Genomic DNA, 20,649 nt, shown 5'->3' with positions numbered 1-20,649 from the left:
GCACTGTGCAAAATCTTCCTTTGCTGATTAGGTAAGGAGTTATCAGATTAGCATCCATTCATCTCTGTTCTCCGTAGCACTAACAAATGAGCACTGTCTGAGGAAAACATCGCATACGGTAAACGGTGAACTGCAGGTATTTACCACAGTTAACGATGCTTTTATTATCAGTTATATTGCCTATTTAGTCAAATTTAACCTTGCTTGTTATCCAGTTAATAACCAAAAACCCAGAAACATGAATGAGTGAACCACACTACTATCCAAAGAGTCAAACCCATGACATTTAAACCAGAGGTCCATTTGAGCCTCTTTTCTCTAAGCATTCCTGTAGGGCTGGCCATTGAATGGAAGATGATCTTCACTGTTAGATATCTCAGCTGGGCGTGTTAGCATGTGCAGAAAGTGACCAATATAATCTGTAACCCAACATCAGCAGAATGCTAAATGTTGAGTTACATCCCTTCTTTGCTGATTTATAAGCCATGTCTGTGTGAGCTTAGGTTTTTTAGTGCTACAGTGGGTGTGTGCTCATATTAAGGTTTGTGCATGGCTTTATGCTTTTTGTTAAAGATCAGAAAACAGACATCAAGCTGAAGATGAATAATTAAGTCACGTCTTCATTATTTTAATATAAAGTACAAATCTCTTAAAGGAAACCAGTCAAAAACCTTGGTGCTTAAGGTTAAAAGGTACATCTTAAATTTGCTGATATGGACTTGTATGACCACCACAGAAGAGGGAAAATTAACTGAACTTAAGTTAAAGCCATTGTAGGACTTTACATTTTGACCCTTTCTCCACAAAATTACAAGCCAAACGAGTAAGACTCTCCCCAGGAGCTTAACAACTCCACACATTTTACACAGGATTCTGTGTTGGTGTCCAGTTTCTTGGGCTGTGTCAACAGAAGTGGGAAAAGAGGTGCCTTCTGTATAAGAATTGAACAGAAAGCCAAGTGGGGCCAAACACTCAGTGAGTCAGAGTGTGGGAAGTCATGAGTGTGACACCAAGAATGTCAACATATTTTCCTGAGGAGGAGGATCTGTTCTAAGGGGGAAAATCCAGTGAATGGAGTAGGGACCAGGGTCTTTCTGCTATCAGGACTCTTCAACTTACAGTATCAGTTTCTGCCATAAAACATTTTTAATCTTTTTAATTGATTTAAGACTCAACACTTTTTAAGAGGTACACTATGGCCATTGGGAGTTGCAGTAAAACTCCTGTATTCAACCCAGCAGTCGGCAGTGCTAATACAAAACTTAAAAAGCTGGTGAGGGAGGAGCATTTTAAACTTAACTACACATCTAAGACAATTACCAGAAGTACTGAATCACTGAGCTTGCTGCGTTTCATTTAACCCCCTTGCTGTCATTGCCCGTCTTATATTCAGAATTGTGAAGTGATTTTCACAAAGCTTTAACAAGCAGCAGTATTTTGCGAGACAGCCGTGACCTAACCTTCGTCAGCACGTTCTAACCTGTCGTTTTTCATACTAATATTTCTAGAAGCTCCCGAGTAAATATTTTGGTCTGGATGAGTTCGACAGTGTTCAGTGTGACAGCAATGAAGTGGTTGCTTTTGTGTATGGCTGTTGTTACTGTTAAAACTTAATTCATAGCACCTCATAGGAGTTGAGTCTACAGTTCTGTAGAAAGTTTTCCAAGCACTAATAATTACTTTCTCCATCTTGATACTTGTTATATAAAAGGTTAAATTTGTATTCTAGAGTATCTTGAATGTGTCTACTTTATGGGTGCTTATATGTGCTGTTGTGTTTCTGTGGATTTGCTTGTCCACGCACTAGTGCGTGTGTGTATATGTGTTTGTGTGTTTTGCCCATTCCTCTACCACATGTGCTCAATACTGGCTGACATCTGGCGGCCATACCTCTGTCCGGATTCTCTGACTCTACTTTACTTCACCAACCATGGGAACTGCTGCTGTGTATGCTGCTGCTGTATTGTGTGCGTGTGTGCGTGTGACGTAGAGAAAGAGACGGAGCAATGACCTCAGGTTTGGTGCAGATTTTGCAGGATGTGTGTGTTTTCCGTCAAGACGTTAAGTCAAGACTTAGTTAAGCTCCAATCTACATCTAAAAGTTCATATTTTTTTTTGTTGTGTATTAATGCTTTACTCAGTATTTACATTTTGTGATACTGGGACAGTATCAGTCCTGTTTTCATGATTGCACATGCCATTAGATTCAGCCTTGTTCTTTTACGTGGGGCTACTTCTTTTTAATTTGTCATTCAGTACTGCTCTTAAGAGGAGGTCTAAAATATATTTGCATTTTGGGGTTTTTCCTAATGGTTATATTTAGCCAACAGGAAATGTCCCACAAATCAACATTCTGCTCCCACTGAGATACAAAATGAGAGACAGAGAGACGGAGATCAAACCACACACACACACGTCTACTGTACAGTATCTCATGCCCTTCACCCCCAAGCTGGGTTTTGCTCAGTTCTGCAGATCTGCTCTGTTTATATTCCCATGGATTTTCGTCAAAGTAAATTCAAAGACAATGACTCTACACCGCCTCAGTCTGTTTATCATTTGTTTGAGTTTCAAACCTCATAATCTACGATTCGCCAGCTGTGGCCTCCAAACGTCAGCCACATTTATCCCCACATGAAGTTAAAGATTGTTGTCCTCACCTCATGTTCAACCTCAGCGCCAATTAGGGACTTCAAGGCCTAACTGCTGGCTGTAGATATCCTGCAGACCCAAATCCCACTCAACTCTCGATAAGCCCTGACCTCCAGCCCCTCTAATACTTCATTTCCTTCCTGTCTATGCTTGGGGGGCATTTTTCTCATTGTCTCTTTGTTGTCAATTTGTTGTTCTAATAAAAGAGGCCAATTGTGAAATATTTTAGTTACATTTAGATTTAGCCTTTTTTACCCTGGATTCCCCTAATTATTTTTGCTGTATTGTTAGGAAATCTCATCATCTCAGCTTTTGTAATTTGACCCAACCAGTAGACTCTTATAAAGTAGTATAAAATTAGCTGGACATTATGACATACTATCCAACACTATTCACTGTTCTCCACTTAAAATATCCAAATTAAACTACTTATCAGTCTACAACAGTGAAACTCCAGCTTAAATAGTAAACATCTTGAATAATGTAATCTACTTGGATAATTCATTTTCATCCCATATTTTCTGTGTCTCAGGAGAAGCGAAAACGGCAAACTGAGATTGAAGACAAAAGAAGCCAGCTCGATGACCTGGTGCTGCAGCTACAACATCTCAAGGTTGGTGTGTGTGTGTGTGTGTGTGAGCTTAATCAATGCACATAGGTGTTTATTTATTGTTTCTTGTTTACTGTTTTGAGTGAGGTGCAAATGCAGTGCCAGTGCAAACATTTTAGGGAAGTAAATGATATATTTATCCACAGTGTATACACGGTGACAACTTATTTATATTTGGTCTGCAACAAGGTTAAACCTTGCTAAAAGAATGTGGACTACTGTGTGCGGGAGATAAGAGATGAAGCATTGTTTAAGACATGAGGTAACGGTTGGTTTAAGGTCACATGAATGAATTATGGGTGAGAGGTGAAGGTAACATGAGTTCCAGTTCAGGTTAGGTAGGGATGAATGGAGGTGACAATGATGCTCACAAAAAGGCTTTACAAGTGTGTGTGTGTGTGTGTGTGTGTGTGTGTGTGTGTGTGTGTGTGTGTGTGTGTGTGTGTGTGTGTGTGTGTGTGTGTGTGTGTGTGTCTGTGTGTGTGTGTGTGTGTGTGTGTGTGTGTGTGTGTGAGTGACACCGATTTATCTCTCTTTATCGACTCAATCCAAATTCTTTTTTTCCTAACTGTCCTTCTTGCCTTGACCCTGAGTGTCACATAGAGATAAACAGAGAGTAAGAGTGTGCGCTCAGGAATAAAAACGGTGGCCTCATTTATTGTTTTGTTCTTTTCCCGCGTGCTGTTTTGACACGTACATTTATGTGTGATTTAATTACTTGAATGCACGGATGAATGTGTTAGTAAGTTGCTGGCACATAGGTAAGCAGTCCATTCCATCGAAACACCCACGTTCGAGTGCTCCTGGTGTGCAGGCGTGTTAAAGCAGAGTTTCCCTTTGGCTGGGTGGGACAGGCCTTGTTGTTGTTTTCTTCCAAACACAAATCCAAACACACATAAACACATCCCATGATAACTACTGCCAGACGCTACCGGAAAGCCAGGATTTTGTTTTAGGTAACCATAGACTTGATATTCAAATGATAAATTCTGCCTAAATAGGGACTCAAACTGAACAGCCTTCAGGTTTTTGTTTGGTTGTCTGAATTTGTTTAAAAGATATAGTTATGCAAAGTCCTGCAGCTGCACAGTGGACTGGGAAATGGCTGTGGGTATTCATTATACAAATATCTATGGTAGCCAGTTTTAATATTTGCAATAAAAATGCATGCTGTTTCCTAATTGGACTCAATAAATGCACTTGGCATAAATTTGTCTTTTATTAAATAAGTTAGATTCCTACACATGCCAGAGTTTTCTAGCATTTAACACCCACTTATGGAAAACAGACAGAAGAGAAACATTAATTAGACCCATGTGCACTGTGTGTTTGGCCATTAAACCACTGCGTTCTGTTCCCTGTTGTTCTGTGTTAATAAATGTTAACACGCAGCTGTTGCAGTCTGATTTCCAGAGCTTGGGAACGGCTGCACGACATTCATTTAAACTAAGTCTAAGTCTTACAGGTCAGTTTGGTGCAGTGGACGCAACACTGCCTAAATTTGAACCCGGAAAATAGAAAATGTGTAGTTGTGGTTGTTGTAGTGTCAGTTTAATATTATGAATTGGGCCTTTGCCCAGGTGCCCCACTTGACTGGTAATTTCTTTGTGGTGTTCAGGAAATGATACAACCTTCATTACCACCTTTATAAACAAGCCCCTATAGGTAAACAAAACATGTATCTCAAACTCAGTGGGGTCTTCTTTTTGAATCTGTCCGTTCTCCTCAGTGAAAAACAAAAAAGGGCCCAAGACCCAATGTGAACATACACAATAACCTAATCATGCTCATGCTTTGCTCCATCTGGGGAATCAAGTCTCGGCTGATCTCCAGAGCCAGTGTACTGCTCTCTTTGGATCTCTTGTATATAACACCATCAGGCTGAAACTCCAGATGTAATCAGCATCTGGTCACACAGTCCCATTTAATGGCCATTACCTCTGAGTGCCACACAGTCAGGCAGCATGAAGCGGGCTTTGTAGTCTGATCTCCAGAGATGTAGTGGCCTGGGAGAGGAAATGGAGACTGGAGCCCAGAGATTTGATAAGGTCTTTGGCCTGTATGATTCAAGCCTTCTCGCAGTTTATCTGAGACTGGGGACATGTAAACAGTGTGATGTTTCAGAGCAAAGTTAACCTTACCCACTGATCTCATCAGTATTTAGCTGATTTTCCTTCTGGCACGTTGATTGATCATCTAGGCTGGTTATTTCAGTTTCTGATGAATAGTGTAGATTTTCTAAACAGCCCTACACCATCTTTTTGAGAGTATTGCTCGGGGCAATTGTGTGTTACAGCTCAACAGGAAATGGAAAGTCTGTTAAACAGAGCGAGAGAGAGAGCAGAGAGCAGGGTGATTCTCAGAGGAAACAACTGGTCAATTACCCTACAGAACTTTATTCATCATATCTTCCTTGACTACTAAAATGGCCCAGAAGACTTGATTTATTTAATGTGATAATACTTGTGGGAGCACTTTATTGATATAATTCCAGAGTTTAGAGGTAAGGGTCAGCCACAGGCCAGTACCTCCTCTGGTTTAATAGTGGTTTCTTAACCTCAGCTGTATAACATGTTGCTATGAACTTGATCCGTCCGGTGATACAGAATATGGGTTGACTGCAAAACAGGAAATCCAACAACAGAGATGCTCAAAAATAGCTGCATAAGGCCTGATAACTGCACCTCCCAGACACAGCACGACATAGTTAGCTTAGTTTGACTTGAAAGTTCAACCCCTGATATCAGATTTGTTTTACTCTACTGTAATTGCCTGTATTTACCTAAGTAAGCTAAACTACTACACTAATATGTTTTTGTGACTTTAATGCAGTGGTTGTTTTGTTGTGCATGTCACGTTTTACCAGAAAATGTCTGGCTCACTGTGTGCGTGTGTGTGTGTGTGTGTGTGTGTGTGTGTGTGTGTGTGTGTGTGTGTGTGTGCAAGAGTGCAGTAGCCACACATGCAGACACAAACAAACAAATAGCACCGCTGCCACATTCTGACAGCAGGTGGTAAAATGCTTTGGAATAATTTCTGTGTGTGTATTTGTGTGTGTGTGTGAGTGTAAGTGCTCACTGTTAATTGTCAGCTCAGTTTGACAGTAAATAGCCAAAGGTGAAGCTAAGCATTGCCGCTAAACTCTGTTGTGGTAACAAAACAGAGCTCCAGACAGAGACAGACACATTAGGAACATAAACACACAGCTCTGACATTAATCATGAAAACATTAAAGCAAAGCAGTAACCCTTGGGCGATGAGACATTTGGTACTGTACTTTCACCCGTGTTCTCTCTGTGTATGCGATGTGAGGCCTAATCAAGCCTTTACATCTTATTTACATAAACACTGTTCTAAAGTGACCATATTCAGCGCATGGGATATTTATTTGTGCACACAGAAGTAACATAAAGAAAGAATCTCATTAGTTCTTCAGTGGACAGTGTCAAACAGCCACAGTTTGTCTGCTTTATTAACATCAGACAAGTTCGTTAAAACAGGAAACAAACTTTCTACATGACAATTTTTTTAATCTTGCATCTTCAATCTTCAACACAGGATGTTCTAGAGCGTTGCAGGCATGTAGGTAACAAAATCATTTTCTTATTTACACAAGAGCTCGTTTCTGTAGCATGGTCTACCATCAGCAGAGAGTGTTTTCCTGTGAGTAACAGCTGAGTTTAGAGTTTATCTGTGTTGTGTAAAAACTGTGTGCATGTGTGGGCCAAAGTGTTTGTTTATTTCTTGTAGCAGTGCTTGGCAATCGACTCACAAATTTCTAAGAAATTATTCTCCATAAAAGAGGTCCTCTGGCTGTAAAAAAAAAAAATACTGTATCACAATTAGACTGAGGAGCTATTTGAAACTGCATTTGAGTTACTGTGATTCTCGAGAATCACTGCAGTTAACATCAACAAACTTGCTGATAGCTGAATTGCTGTTTGTGTTTCGCAAAGACAGTGTCATTAACCTGTTTGATAAAGTGATATACATATTTAAAAGGAATATTTTCAAACTCACTGTTAAGTCAAATATGAGGACTTCTCATTTGGCTGCCAGATTGTTTTTAACAAAACACACATTTTGGGAAACACAATTTATTCAGTTGGAAAGTTTGGCTCTGTCCAGTGATAAGAACAAACTAGCTGTTTCCCATTGCACGTTTGTGCTGAGCAAAGCTAGAGTGATACCTATCCTTTAATCCTACGGTCAGAAATATGTAAATATGTATATATATTTCCAAAATGTCAAGTGCTGTTATATTCTGTTTATCATCTTGAATCCTTCTGTGAAAATCTAACATGTCTTTTTTTTCCTCCTCAGTCCAAAGCAATGCGAGAGCGATGGCTCCTCCAAGGAATGGGTGTGGAGGAAGAGGAGGCACGGCGGAAACAGCTGGAACAGGATGAAGAACAAGGCAAGAAGCTGGAGGACAAGATACAAAGGTACTTAACATACATTAACAGAGTTTGGACTGTGGTTAGTGTTCATGCTCATTTTGGCATTTCTGCTTATGTCACAAATGTAATAGAGTGAATAGTGTATAGCTGTATAAAACAGTACTATAAAGAATTGTACTTTAATTAAACTAGCCACATCTGAAGCATCAAACCAGTTCCAGCACAGAGCTGTAATTTTATTAAAATACATGCCACTCAACACAAATCACTCCTGCTGAATAGTGGTTAAAATGAACACACACACACACACACACACACACATGCACATGTAACTGGAGAAGTCCTCTGGAATCTACAGAAGCAGTCCTGTAACCTTAGAGCAACATTGACATTTGTCTTGTGTACTAATGTGAAAACAAACAAAACTCCTCTAAAATTAGATTTGACAGGACGGAAGCTGCGAAGAAAGAATATAGAGAAATATTGCTAAAGCTGGATAGATGATGAAGGAGGCATTAGAGAAATGAAGGCTGGAGGGAGGGAACAGGGAAAACTCATAAAGCTGAAACGCCGTTACAAAATACAAGAGAGGCAAGTGAAAGCAGGGTGTAATTGCTGGAAGAAGAGAGTGAGATACTGGGAAGGTTGAAAAAGGCAGAAACAAGAGAGAGTGATGTGATTTGTGTGCACTTCCTGCGTTTGTGTCTCTGGGAAGAGCTTCCTGATTCCCGTCAAGCACTGCTGGAGTCACTTATTCCCCAATGAAGTTGGGACACGATGAGATCATTTGTGCTATGTATAATGCCCTTGGTGATGCTTCAGTACCGTGTGCCATGAGTGTTTCCATCAGTAGGGCGTGAGAATTGGGCTGCCGTGCAGCTTTCTGTTTTTGTCCAGGAGTGAAGTGAAGGCAGTTCAGAGAAAATGTATCTGATGTCTCCTGAAAGGGAAAATTAATGAATGGACGATGTGTAGAAATGTAAATTTCCTGTGCCTTAGGTGGACTGGGAGGTAATGGTGAGCACATCTTTCTACACACACGTAGACCTAAATCAGCAGTTTGTTTATAACATGTATAGTATTACAGTGAATATATTCAGCAGGACCTGGAAAGATGCTGACAGGTCTTTTATCACTGTCTGTGTCTTCATCAGACATAGTAATAACTAATCAACCAACATGCAGTGCACAAATCATCACTTCATATTTTGTGTACTCGAGCGATGTGAAAGCGAGCACTCTCTGAAAATTATACATGCGAAGAGGCTCTGTGTCAATTTGGCATCAGCGAATCAGGCTCACACTCCACCGCTCGTCTATCAAGTTTCTGCATGAAAGACGGTTTGTTAGCCAGCAGCCACTGTACTGTAGCTTATCACCAACACTGAAATAACATCAACATTAAGTGGACACGAACCCAGGGCAACATTGACTCTGGTATAAACATAACAGAGTCAGTGAATGGTCAAAGAGAGAGCATTGTAGACCAGAGTACAGTTGTGATTGTGGAGCCACGGAGTGTGAATCACCTCATTCAGGCGTCATTGAGTAGACTTCTTGTTGGTTTCAAAGAGGAGACAGTGCCGTTTGTGGTTTTATTTACTTTTTAAAAAGTTATTAAAACCACAAAGATAACTCTTAACAGAGCCACGTTGCTATGTGTTTACAGTCTGGTTTCACTGTTATTTCATTGTAGGCTTTAGAGTCTAGCCAAAAGCTGCTTTATTTAGTTCCTCGGTGCGCCAACAGACAGGAACAAGCAAACCAAAGCAGTCAAAGTCATGCTGCAATATATATAGACAGATTTCTGAGTTCACTAAACTGAATGACAACAAAGACCAGAATTCATTCTGTATTTTAAAAACTCAGTACCCATCCTTAACGGATCACTTTGCACAACCACAGTTAGTTACAAAACCACCCACAGTAGGCCAGAAATATCCTGAATGCTTCATTTTCCCAGACTACAGGAAGTTCTCTGACAAGTACAGAACGATTCCTTCAATTTTGAGATACCTGTACTTCACTTCAGTGTTTCTTTTTTGTGCTCGTTTCCACTTCTAATCCTCTACATCTTAGTAGGTGATATTGTTTATTTAAAATGTTAGGGCCATGTAAAAAATCGTCAAGTATTTTACAAAGAAAAATGACAATAATGAATGGCTAACCTTGTGTAATAGCACTTGTCTTTCCTACATCATTAATCATCTCACGGCTCCTGAGATTTGTCTTGTGATGTTCAGAAGAGGTCAATCCATAGGCTGGATACCACTGATCTAAACTACCTATCTGAATTCAGCCGTACCTGCATCAGCCACAAAGGAGAATGCTGCCAATATTGATACTAACATGGACACTTGATAATGACAATCTGACAATGTCATAAGCTGCATCACATGGAACAGTTTACTGTGTAATATTCAAGTACTTGACAGTAATACCTTGGTTCTTTTATTTATGTAGGATTTTGATTGCAGGACAAAAACTTTTCAAACTAAACATTTTGTAAGTAGCAGCTATTTCCATGTTTTGTTTTAGGCATGATCTCAACTAATAGTCCAAAGGTTTTCTTGCATTTTGGATACATAAGAATATGTCAGCAATGTTTTTCAAGCACTTAATGTTGTGAACTAGGGACTCAGATGTGTGCTGAAATTTGCTTTAAGAGGAGCTCAGCTGTCTGAGATTAAATTCTTAGGGCTTTTAGGGAACAATCTTCTCCGGTGGGTAAAATAAAGACGCAGCACATGTGTGGGAGTCTAAGAGGCGCCTTGAGTCACAAAAAAAGGTCTTCAACTTGAAAACCTCTGTAACCAAACTATTTCATTGCATTTTTAAAAAGTTTGACCTTAGGAAGGGAACATTGTCATGCCTTAGGATGTGGTGTGTGTGCACTGTAGGTGAGGGGTTGCTCTATTTAGATATTCTGGACAGGACACTGTGTGTGTGTGTGTGTGTGTGTGTGTGTGTGTGTGTGTGTGTGTGTGTGTGTGTGTGTGTGTGTGTGTGTGTGTGTGTGTGTGTGTGCGCGTGTGTGCGTGTGTGCATTTCAGGCAGAGGGTGTGGCATCTATATTTATTCTCTGTGGGATACCATCCCAAAATATCCTGTTACCCAGGCAACCAGAGTCTTTCCACTACTGATAGGGACAGAGGTGAATAGTCAGGACAAATATAGACACTACAATATGAGTGTGAGTGTGTGTGTGTGTGTGTAAAACTGTAATCACGTATAAATCTACATATCAATGAAACCTACACCTGCCTCCACCTATAAACATTTCTGAAATAGACTTCACTGTTGTATAACTTAAAAAAAACAGCCCAGACATTGTTCCCGTCCCACTTTTATGACTGTTAAACTAATAACAAAGTAGTGGACACAGAAAGCGACAAAGACAAAGCAGTAGCTATTTTATGGATTGTGTCACGCTCTGGAGAACACATAAACAGGAGTGAGTGGAATAGAAGGAACAGCATGTACAACTGTACAGAGCTTAAAAATATGAAGAAAAGAAAGAAGCAAGAAGGCACCATAGTCCCTTTATATTATATGTACAATTATGCAGAGCTATTGGGAAACACATTGTAAAATAAACAGAAAAGCACCAGCAGTGTCTTTGTGTGGTGTTGTAAGTGCTGTATGCTGTTGACCTTAAACTGGAAATCACATAAAGTGAGGGCAACGGTGCAATCTTTGTCTAGTCTTTTTAGTACACATACTTAAGGTCACAGAGCCTGGAGAGCACAGCTGGGGAAAAAGACAGGGGACATAGGGGAAGGCAGTTTATGTGGCAATTCTTAAAACACACAGGGTGACAGAGCGATGAAGAAATAGCAGCCACTGTGTGAAAGAGGAGACGCTAACTTTGCAGAGCCTGGAGAACGGACAGACGTGAAGAGACAGAATGAGAGATTGTGGCAGCAGCAGTGGTAGTTTTACATATGCCCCTGTCATTACATAGACAGACAAAGTAAACAGAAAGACAGTTACACAGCACAGTGTCGTACTGACCCAACCTGTACCCACAATGGGCTGCTTTTGGACCATAGATTGGTTGAACTTGATTGCATTTGATTGAGTTCAATTTAATTTTGCAGCAAGATGAGGCTGTACATTTTCAATACTGTTTAGATCACCTCTTTCTTTATTATCCTATATTTAACATATAGTCAGACTACATGTATTATGCATTTAGTATCATGTATTTTATTTATTACTGCAAATCTGTGCATTAATTTAAGTTATCTTAGCACAAAGACTGCACTGGAGGAAATACCTAGGCTGGCTCCATCCAAATGTAAAATGACAAAATTCACCTACCTAGCTATATGTTAACTCTTTCCTCTTGTTTTTAGTTTTTATAATATGCTAAACTAATAGCTGACAGCTTTAAGTAGTTTCATATTTACTGGACAGACATTACTGTTGACTACTGATCTTCTTATGTCTTTAACTACTCCTCTGAAACTTTGTTTTTCCTGTTTGTTTATGTGTGCAAAACTGGTATTTTTAATATTCCTAGCTGAGTCCTCCTACTGCAGTGACCATATTTCTCCACAGGGAATCAATAACATTTCATCATATTGGCTCTAAATATCAATCAAGAAATGAACCGGGTCAGAAAAGCTCTTGGTTATATATTATGCTGCAGACAAATGGAGTCCAGTAGGCAGTCTGGCTACAACAAACTATACTTACTGCAACAAGTCCATTGAAGTGCCCTGTTTCATGTTACATAACGTTCTAAGAATATTTGTCTTCTGCCTCACAGTGGCAGTATGAGAGCACATAGTTCTCAACAGACCCAAAAAATGGGACGCAATTCTGTTTAGATCATTGTACTGAATGAATTTCAGCTGTGTAGTTTGTAGGGTCCACCTGTCCTTGTATACGTGAACTAATTAACAGTTTCAGAGACCATTTTAGCTCGAGCACAATGCAACTGCAAGGAAAGCACAACTGCAGTGCGTCCCTGGACTCAGCACAGTTCAGTCACTACAGTATGTGACATAGTTCAGATAGTTCAAGACACGGTGCAAGTATGTTCTTAACAACTAGGATTTATGGACTTTTACTGTTTATTAAATGATCTGATTCAGCACAGCTCCGTGTTTCTTTTGGGTCGTAAACCAAAGAGCTCTGTTTACAATAAACTTGGAGTAATACAAAAAAAACACTTGTTCAACCTCTCCAAAAATGGAAAACATATCTACCATATCTGTCCTGATGTCAAAGCAAATACTTTCAAGCAAAATTTGTTTATACAGAAGAATGTAAGGTTTCCCCACTACAGGCATGTTTGTGATCTGGAAATGTCAAGATAACTCCTTGCTCTAAACAATAAATCCACTATTTATTAACAGTATATATAGTGCTTATAAATGCTAAATAACAGATGAATTATAAATAGCCATCATAGTAACTTTTTTGCAGAAAATAAAGGGTTGATAGCAAAAATAAGCACAGCGGAGGAGAGTGTGGAAAAATTTAACTGCCATGCAGAAATTAAAATTTATACCACCATGCTTGAAAACATTATGGCACGCTTACCCCTACCTGTAAGATCATTTCATCCTTCCAGCAGATCTGCATCTGATACACGCACCAGAAAAGAAAACATCAGCAGAAGAACTGTCCCTAGAAAGCAACTTAGCTGCAACCACACGCAGCACACATGTAGTGAAATGTATAAATACACAGTCTTCTTCACAGTGTGGTTAGATCTTCTTCCTCCTTTAAACCTCCAGTCTGTCATTTCTTTTCTCTGTGTCTATATCTGTGACGGTCTCTGTGTACATGGACACATGTTCACATATACAAACACATCCCTCACACATCCACCACACAGAAAACCAGATGTCTGCTTCTCCTCCTGTATGATGTGGAAAGCAGTTGCTGCCCACCCAGACGTATCCATGGCAACTGGCCTGCATTTGGTTGACAGGGCGGGATAGTGACATCACTGGTCTCTTTCAGGACTGCCACAGAGATAGTAACAAAGCTAAATGCAGATCCATAAAGAGAGGATGAAGAAATAGTAGAAGAGGGACATGGTAAGGTCATGGCTCCACCTTCACGTATGCAAAAGTCACATATTCCGTTCTGCAATAAGGAAATTAATATGTAATATATATGTACATATATATATATATGTATATAAATGCTTAAACCTCTAACTTTTCAGTGTATTTACCACAGGAAGTGACATTTACAATCCTGTTACTACATTTCCCCCTTTCTCTGGTTATTTGTGAGGTCTGATCACTAGAGGGTGCTAGACACAAGCAAGACCCAGTGTGTTAGTCTATCTTCAAGACCATGTCAGGGTTCCCACCATCGGAGACATGCTGACGTTTCTAATGTAGAATGGGTTGTTTTTCGATCAAGGATTACATATTTGTGTGAGTATGTGAGTGTAAGTGTGCAATTTGCTGCAATTTCCTAACAACAAATACCAACATGGTATTTATCTAACATTTATCTTGTAGTATGCAGTTTATAATACAGCACCTGAAGTATTAGTGGTATCAGAACCTGCAACCTCCTCTCCCGCCCATTTTGGCAAGACCCCATGCAGCTCACAGGAAGCAGAAGTAAAATCCATTTCCTGCCAGAAAGGGAAAAAGGAAATTAGAAGGGGAGGAGCAGGGAGGAGTAGCCACAGGAATCAAGGGTGTACGTGAAGGTAAAACGAGATGCAACTGAAGAATCTTTGTTCAGCAGCCCCTTAGACACTTAACTCTTTGTCGTAAATATTATAAGCAAGAGGGTTAAAAGGGATTAACTGACTTAAATAAACTGGTCTCACCTTTGCTCTGAGCTACTGAACCAACAGTTATTGTATGCAACTGTACTCTAACTGTATGCAACTAACTCAGTTCATTCATTTGTATTTTTATAAAGATGTAAGATTGTATTTCTTAACTGTCTGCCAACAATTTATCTTTTGTTGCATAGTTTATGATAAATAAATTGTATTTAGATGTATTTTGATTCGTACATATTTCACATATAACCAGAAACACTGTGGACTGTATGATGTCTACTTTTGTTCTACAGTTAATGCCATCTCTGTAAGAAATTAATATCTAGGTTTGTACCCAAATAAATGTCAAGTAGCCATGCTTACATAAACAAATTGCATATTGTAGTGCAGTCCTTGCAGCTCAAACCAAGGCTGTACTATTGTCCCTCATACCAACAAGGCTAGAAGGTTAAATTTAGCAGGTTTTCTTTGTTATATTTGCAGTCGGATTATAGACATTATCACTGACTCTATTTTATCTTATTATTTTGAATACCCTTGAATTTAAAATAACATTGAACAACCACAAAGCTTGGTGATTATTTTGATCCACACAATAGCTCAAGGGTAAAGTTGCCTAAGACGATATGATGAGAAACTGGACTTGTTCAATTTTCATATGTAAACAGGATTGTGCATGTTGAGAATTACCCTACAGCTGCTCAAACCCAAAACATGTGTGCTTACTGCATATATAGAATAAACTGCACACTGGGACCTGAATACGATTTGACAGTTGTCAAAGCTTTGAAAACAACTATTTCTAGTGCCAGCTGTGAAACATCTCAAGACATCTCATCACTGAAGATGAATTTTAGTAGAAACACTGGCAGATGGTGAAGTGACAACAGTGGGCTGTGTGCGTTTGTTTAGTTAAGCTCCTTCAAATTCAATGATCATCAACAAAGCAGCCACTTTTCTGATTTCTTTTTTTTTTTTTTTGTTAGCTTCAAACAAATCCAAAAATATCCCACAGGATCACAATTGGTATTCTGCTCATGCTTTAAACCTTTTGCTTTCACATTTCTCAGATGTCCTTCAAATATATGTCTCCCAAATATTAAACAGTACAGTCAGAATAGTGAGTGCTAAAGCGGGTCATGGCCACTGATGCTGGACCTCCGTGGGAAGACTGTTTGTGGTGCGGCTGAGAACCTCAATATCGCTCTCCTAAACTACATACTCACCCTCACTAGTGCACACATTCCTTGCATCCCAGTGGAGTGTGTTCTGAAGTGTTGTAAGTGCTGGCAGTCAGTGAGGAAGCAACCCTGGTCCTCCTCCCTGACTGCTTCCTAGTATTGTTGTTACAGTACATTCATCTCTTCAGTGTCCATGCGTGTGTCCACGTGTGTGCGCATCTGTGTGCGCTTGTGTACATGAACCTATTTCTGGTGGAATTCAGGTAGTTGACAGAATTGGTGTTAAAGCCCCAATGGGCAGAAACAGCATGAAATAATCTTACCGTCACAAACCTGTAAAAACTAACAAAGAGGAGGACTTATTGTTTCCCGCATTCACATACAAGGTCTGACAGACTACTTGCAATTACATTCAGGATTTAGACGCTTACTACAATTCTGATTACGTGCAGATAGCCACACCTTTTGCAGACATGATTAGAGATTCCAAGATGTAGTAGGTTTTCTTCACAAGTTTGTGATCCTATCATTTCATGTGTTTTGAGCATCTGGATTATGTCCAGATTCAAATTATAAATTTCAAGAGTAAATAATCTCAAGAGAACACAATGAATCTGAACCTAAAACTAGGTTATCTAAGGCTCATTCTGACTAGATGTTACACTGTACAGTAAATTTAAGGTACATATTGCTAATGCATTGTTTTTGTTACTGTTACTTTGCCTGTTCCTTCACAAAATCCTACTTTTGTTTCTCATTGAACTTGTTTTAGTATGATTATAAGTTAGTTAGTACGGTTTCCAAATGCATTGGTTTTGGCATATGTAACTTTTTCCAGTGTCCTGACAGAATCTGTTTTCTTGTTTTGTGTGTATTGGTGGGTACAGCCTGGAGTCTGAAATCTGTGCACTTGAGAGTGAAGAGTCTCAGATCTCTGCCAAAGAGCAGGTTCTTCGGGAACGTCTGAAAGAGACAGAACGCTCAATAGAAGACCTGCAGAAGGTATAAGATCATACGATTCTGTTGATATTACTGTTGTGTGGTAACCAGTACACCCCTTATAAAAGTTTTTCAATCTATGTAACTTTGGTTCAGTGACTGATTTTTTTCTCTCTTTCAGAGTCTGATGACCCAGGATGGAGGTAGGAGCAATGATACAAACACAAAAGTACACTAACACAACTCAGTGGTATGGTTTTCGCCCCTGAGTTAATATTGCCTCATAGCAGTGGGGTCTCTCTATTCCTGTTGTGTGTGGGTGTGTGTGGGTGTGTGTGTAAGGATAATAGTCTCGCTGAGGCAGGAGAGATGCAGGCCAGAGCACACTCCTGTACCCCCTAACACACACATTATGCGCACACACTAACACACGCATGCACCAACACGCACAGGACCCAGCTCAGCGAGGCTATTGAAGTTCATACACACACAAGACCATGACTCTGCAGCCTGCGGTTACTGGCTTTATCCTGCCCTATTCACCAGCAAGCCCTGTAAGCCCCTAAAGCTTTGTTCCTGACATCACACATGTAGACACACTGAAACACACACACAAAGCAGTTAAAAATACACAAACACACACACACACACACTTCTGCTGCCTAAGCACTGAACCTCAGGGGTACTAGAGTTGCCATGGACACACATATAGAGACGAGGAGAGTTAGACGGTGTGTGTGTGTGTGTGTGTGTGTGTATGTGGAACAGGGATGGGCAGGGTCACGCAGGGGTGTGGTTAGTTTCTCTGTTTGGGGGCTGGACTGTATGTGTGTGTGTGTTTGTCATCACTGAGGTGTGCATATGTGTGTGTACTTAGCGTGTATGCGTATGTAATGGCATGTGGCCGATGTTAGAGTGTGAGTGTGTGTGTGTGTGTGTGTGTACGTGAGTGCGTGCCTCTCCCTTTCAGTCTCTAACATCCCTCTGACCATGTGTCATTTCCCCCCTGTGCTCCTGCTCACTAGATGCCACCGGCTGCATGTCCGCCCCTCTCTCTAACTGCACAGAACCTGATCCTGACCACCTCATCCTGGTCTCGCAGCCCCGGATTGGCCCACCTGCCTCTGGAGAGCACGCCATACCAAGACCTGGTAAGACAGGGGGAAGAGAGGATGCTGAGGGAGGGGAGAGAAGAGAGAGGGAGGGAGGATGGGAAGGTTTTGGGCTGCAGCCAAGTTGGATTATAACCAGGATAAACGCAAGCGCACGTGGAGAGGGAACAGACACGGACACGCACATTTAAGCAAATTTAGTAAAAACTCAAATGGGTCTTAAAAGTTTCTTGTGCAGAGAAAAACACACATAGTTGTAAACACTGCAAAACACATATTTTAGCAGTGTGTGTCCACATATACTGAAAACACATGTTCATCAGACACAGAATCAATACATGTACTGATTTCAGTGAATGTCCCAAAGTTCATCTTAGTTATAACAAGACAATGATCATTCATTATTTTTATTACCAAATTGTGTAGATTTCCTAGTATATTTGTTTTGTACTTAGTTTTGAAAGAGTCTTAGGTATTAGAATTCATATTGTTGTGGTCACAGTAGCAGGGCTGGTGTTTTTGTTTTACTTTTACCTTTATCAGTTTTACTGTACCAGTACTACTATGGTGTATTACATTTAGTTAGTTATAATTACCTAGTGTTGGCATCATTGAGTTTAAATTAAGCAATAGTTTTTATCTAGATATTTACATTAGTTTTATTCTTTATGCTTAGTAATGCAAACATCTGAACAGCTGCTCTTAGTATTTGTAAGAAGGTTCTGAAAGTTTAAGATTTTTGTGCTAATGATTTTACATAAGAAGGCACATGGAAGAAACTCCACCTCAGGTGTTGGTCTAACCATTACCTGAACATCCAGCATACCACACAATAGTAAAACTTGTCCCAGTTCAGGCACCAGGTAAGGGTAAGTTAGAGATAATATTTAGTCTAGTTTACTCAACTGGTACTGTGGTTTGTATTTCTAAAGAGTAAAGTTAACGTAGCATGTTATGTTACACTAATTGGATTAACAGCAGTTTTTGTGAATCAGTTTTTCAAAAAGCATTGTGTCCCCTTCCTCACGCTTCACTCCTTCTTCCTTTTTCTCCCAACACTCCCAACCTCCTCCACTGGACCCTCCCCCATCCTTTCACCTTTCCTTCAAATCCCATTCCCATTGTGCATCAACCCCTCTCTCCTCCCTGTCTCTCTACCCATTCACTCCTCCACCCCTCCCTTCCCTCCTAACAGCAATGTTTGCCATGGAGATCAACGTGCAACATGACCCGCACACTGGCGAGCAGCGCATCCTGTCAGCAAGCCGCGTGAACCCATTAGATGCGGCATCACGTGGAGTCAAAGTCTACGATGATGGCAGAAAAGTGGTCTACGAGGTCAGTTCCTCAGGGGGCGTGTCCACCACCACTGTGGAGAACGGCTGGAGTTCCGCGCAGGTTGACCAGCTTGTCCAGCGCGCTGCCAGACCTGTTGTACAAGGAGGAGAAGGTGGCAGGGGTGAGGTGAAAGTGACCCCAGCTGCTCCACAGGCATACATTTCCCCAGCAGATGTTGATGATTTATCGCCACCATCCTGTGCCCCGCCATCCATCCCTTCCAGCCCACCTGCTCAGGTCACCCTCCAAAGGGAGACTCGGCTAGGCATGATGCCCCCCTCTGCTCCCATAACGACCCAGCCCAGCTCATCAGCAAACCCAGGCAACGAGCCCACCTCCCTGCCCCAAGCCAGCACAGAGCACCCAATCACCATGGTGTTCCTCGGCTACCAGGATGTTGAGGACATGAGCGAGAGCAGGCAACTGCTGGGCTTTGACGGCGCTGTGAAAGCTGAGGTTGTTCTGATCGATGAAGATGACGAGAAGTCGCTGAGGGAGAAGACAGTCACTGACCTGTCTGTCATCGACGGCACAGCGGCTGACCTCGTGTCAGGCAGGCCGGCCACGTCAGAGGCGGCCAGCACAGAACTGTCATCTGATGGCCGTGAGCCTGACAGCGCCTCGTCACCCCCAGCAAATCCCGACTCCAACGTGGCTCCCCCACCTGGTCTCACCCCTGCCACAGGTACAGACAAGAGGAAACGGTGCGAGTGCTGCATCCTCATGTGACTGAATCTTCTCCTTCTCCTACCCTTTTATTACTACCCACAACACCCCTCTCTTCTCCTCTGTCTCTGGATGGTTACTAACAGAAGTTCAGCCTTCCTCCTCCTCTGGACTTGATCAGCTGGCACACACATGCACGCACACATGCTCTTGTCTGACCTCCGACTATTTACTCAGCTACATTATCACTGATGCATCTCTGCTCTTTTGTTACTCTCTCTTTCAACATGGAGGCCCTGGCTTCGCACCTCCTTTTTATAAATTGAAACCATAACCAGTATGCAGGTACAGTAAGCTGTTGTCATGCTGCTATATTTATGATCAAATTAGACAGATGGAGAAAATTGATGATTGCCGACAAACACCTTAAATCAGGTTATATAAAATTACTCTCAGTGATCAATAAGACTTCATGGACAATCAGCCACATTGCCACACTGTCTTATCAAACAGTATGCCTGGCTCCAAGGACAATCAACCAGATCATCACCTTAAATAAGCCAGTAATATATTCAAAAAGACAGACACAGTATGAGTTATGTCTTTTTATTAATTTGCTTCACAGTCACGTCTCACCTCCTTTTTTTCCTCAACCTTCAGCTTAACAGATTCTCTCCTGTTGTCTCCAAGCATAAACACATGCACACCACACACCCAACCTGCGAACTCGAACAACCCACACTCCCGTTGTTTGTATAGACTTGCTCTGAACAGGGCAGAGAGGAGTGTACTTGTTGCCTTGGTTTCTTTATGTGCCTCTTCATTCTTTCACATTGAAATTATTAACAAAAAGTGGAGATGACTGAAAGTTCCTATTAGAATTTTATTTCAGTTTGCTGTTATTATCTGAACATTTTATTTCTTTTGTTTTGAAATTTTAAGGCCATTGAATTGTTGGCACGCCTGTTTCCATGGGAAACTG

General features: G+C 40.9%; 1 protein-coding gene across 2 annotated transcripts in view; it reads left to right on the top strand.

Annotated features, from left to right (window-relative positions):
- Window positions 1-20,649, top strand: part of LOC113147802 (A-kinase anchor protein 2) — a 63,181-nt gene that overhangs the window by 11,493 nt on the left and 31,039 nt on the right. Inside the window, exons 3-8 of one of the 2 annotated variants that reach the window (XM_026339035.1) lie at window positions 3,185-3,265; window positions 7,586-7,707; window positions 16,500-16,614; window positions 16,733-16,754; window positions 17,577-17,702; window positions 18,859-19,686. In XM_026339035.1, the coding sequence (XP_026194820.1) occupies window positions 3,185-3,265; window positions 7,586-7,707; window positions 16,500-16,614; window positions 16,733-16,754; window positions 17,577-17,702; window positions 18,859-19,686 (1,294 nt within the window). The remainder of the gene's footprint in view (window positions 1-3,184; window positions 3,266-7,585; window positions 7,708-16,499; window positions 16,615-16,732; window positions 16,755-17,576; window positions 17,703-18,858; window positions 19,687-20,649) is intronic. The other variant, XM_026339036.1, reaches the window with a different exon arrangement.

This window comes from Anabas testudineus, chromosome 22 (assembly GCF_900324465.2).
Source record: "Anabas testudineus chromosome 22, fAnaTes1.2, whole genome shotgun sequence".
NCBI classification, from domain to species: Eukaryota; Metazoa; Chordata; class Actinopteri; order Anabantiformes; family Anabantidae; genus Anabas; species Anabas testudineus.
This window is presented reverse-complemented; position numbering and strand designations above follow the sequence as displayed.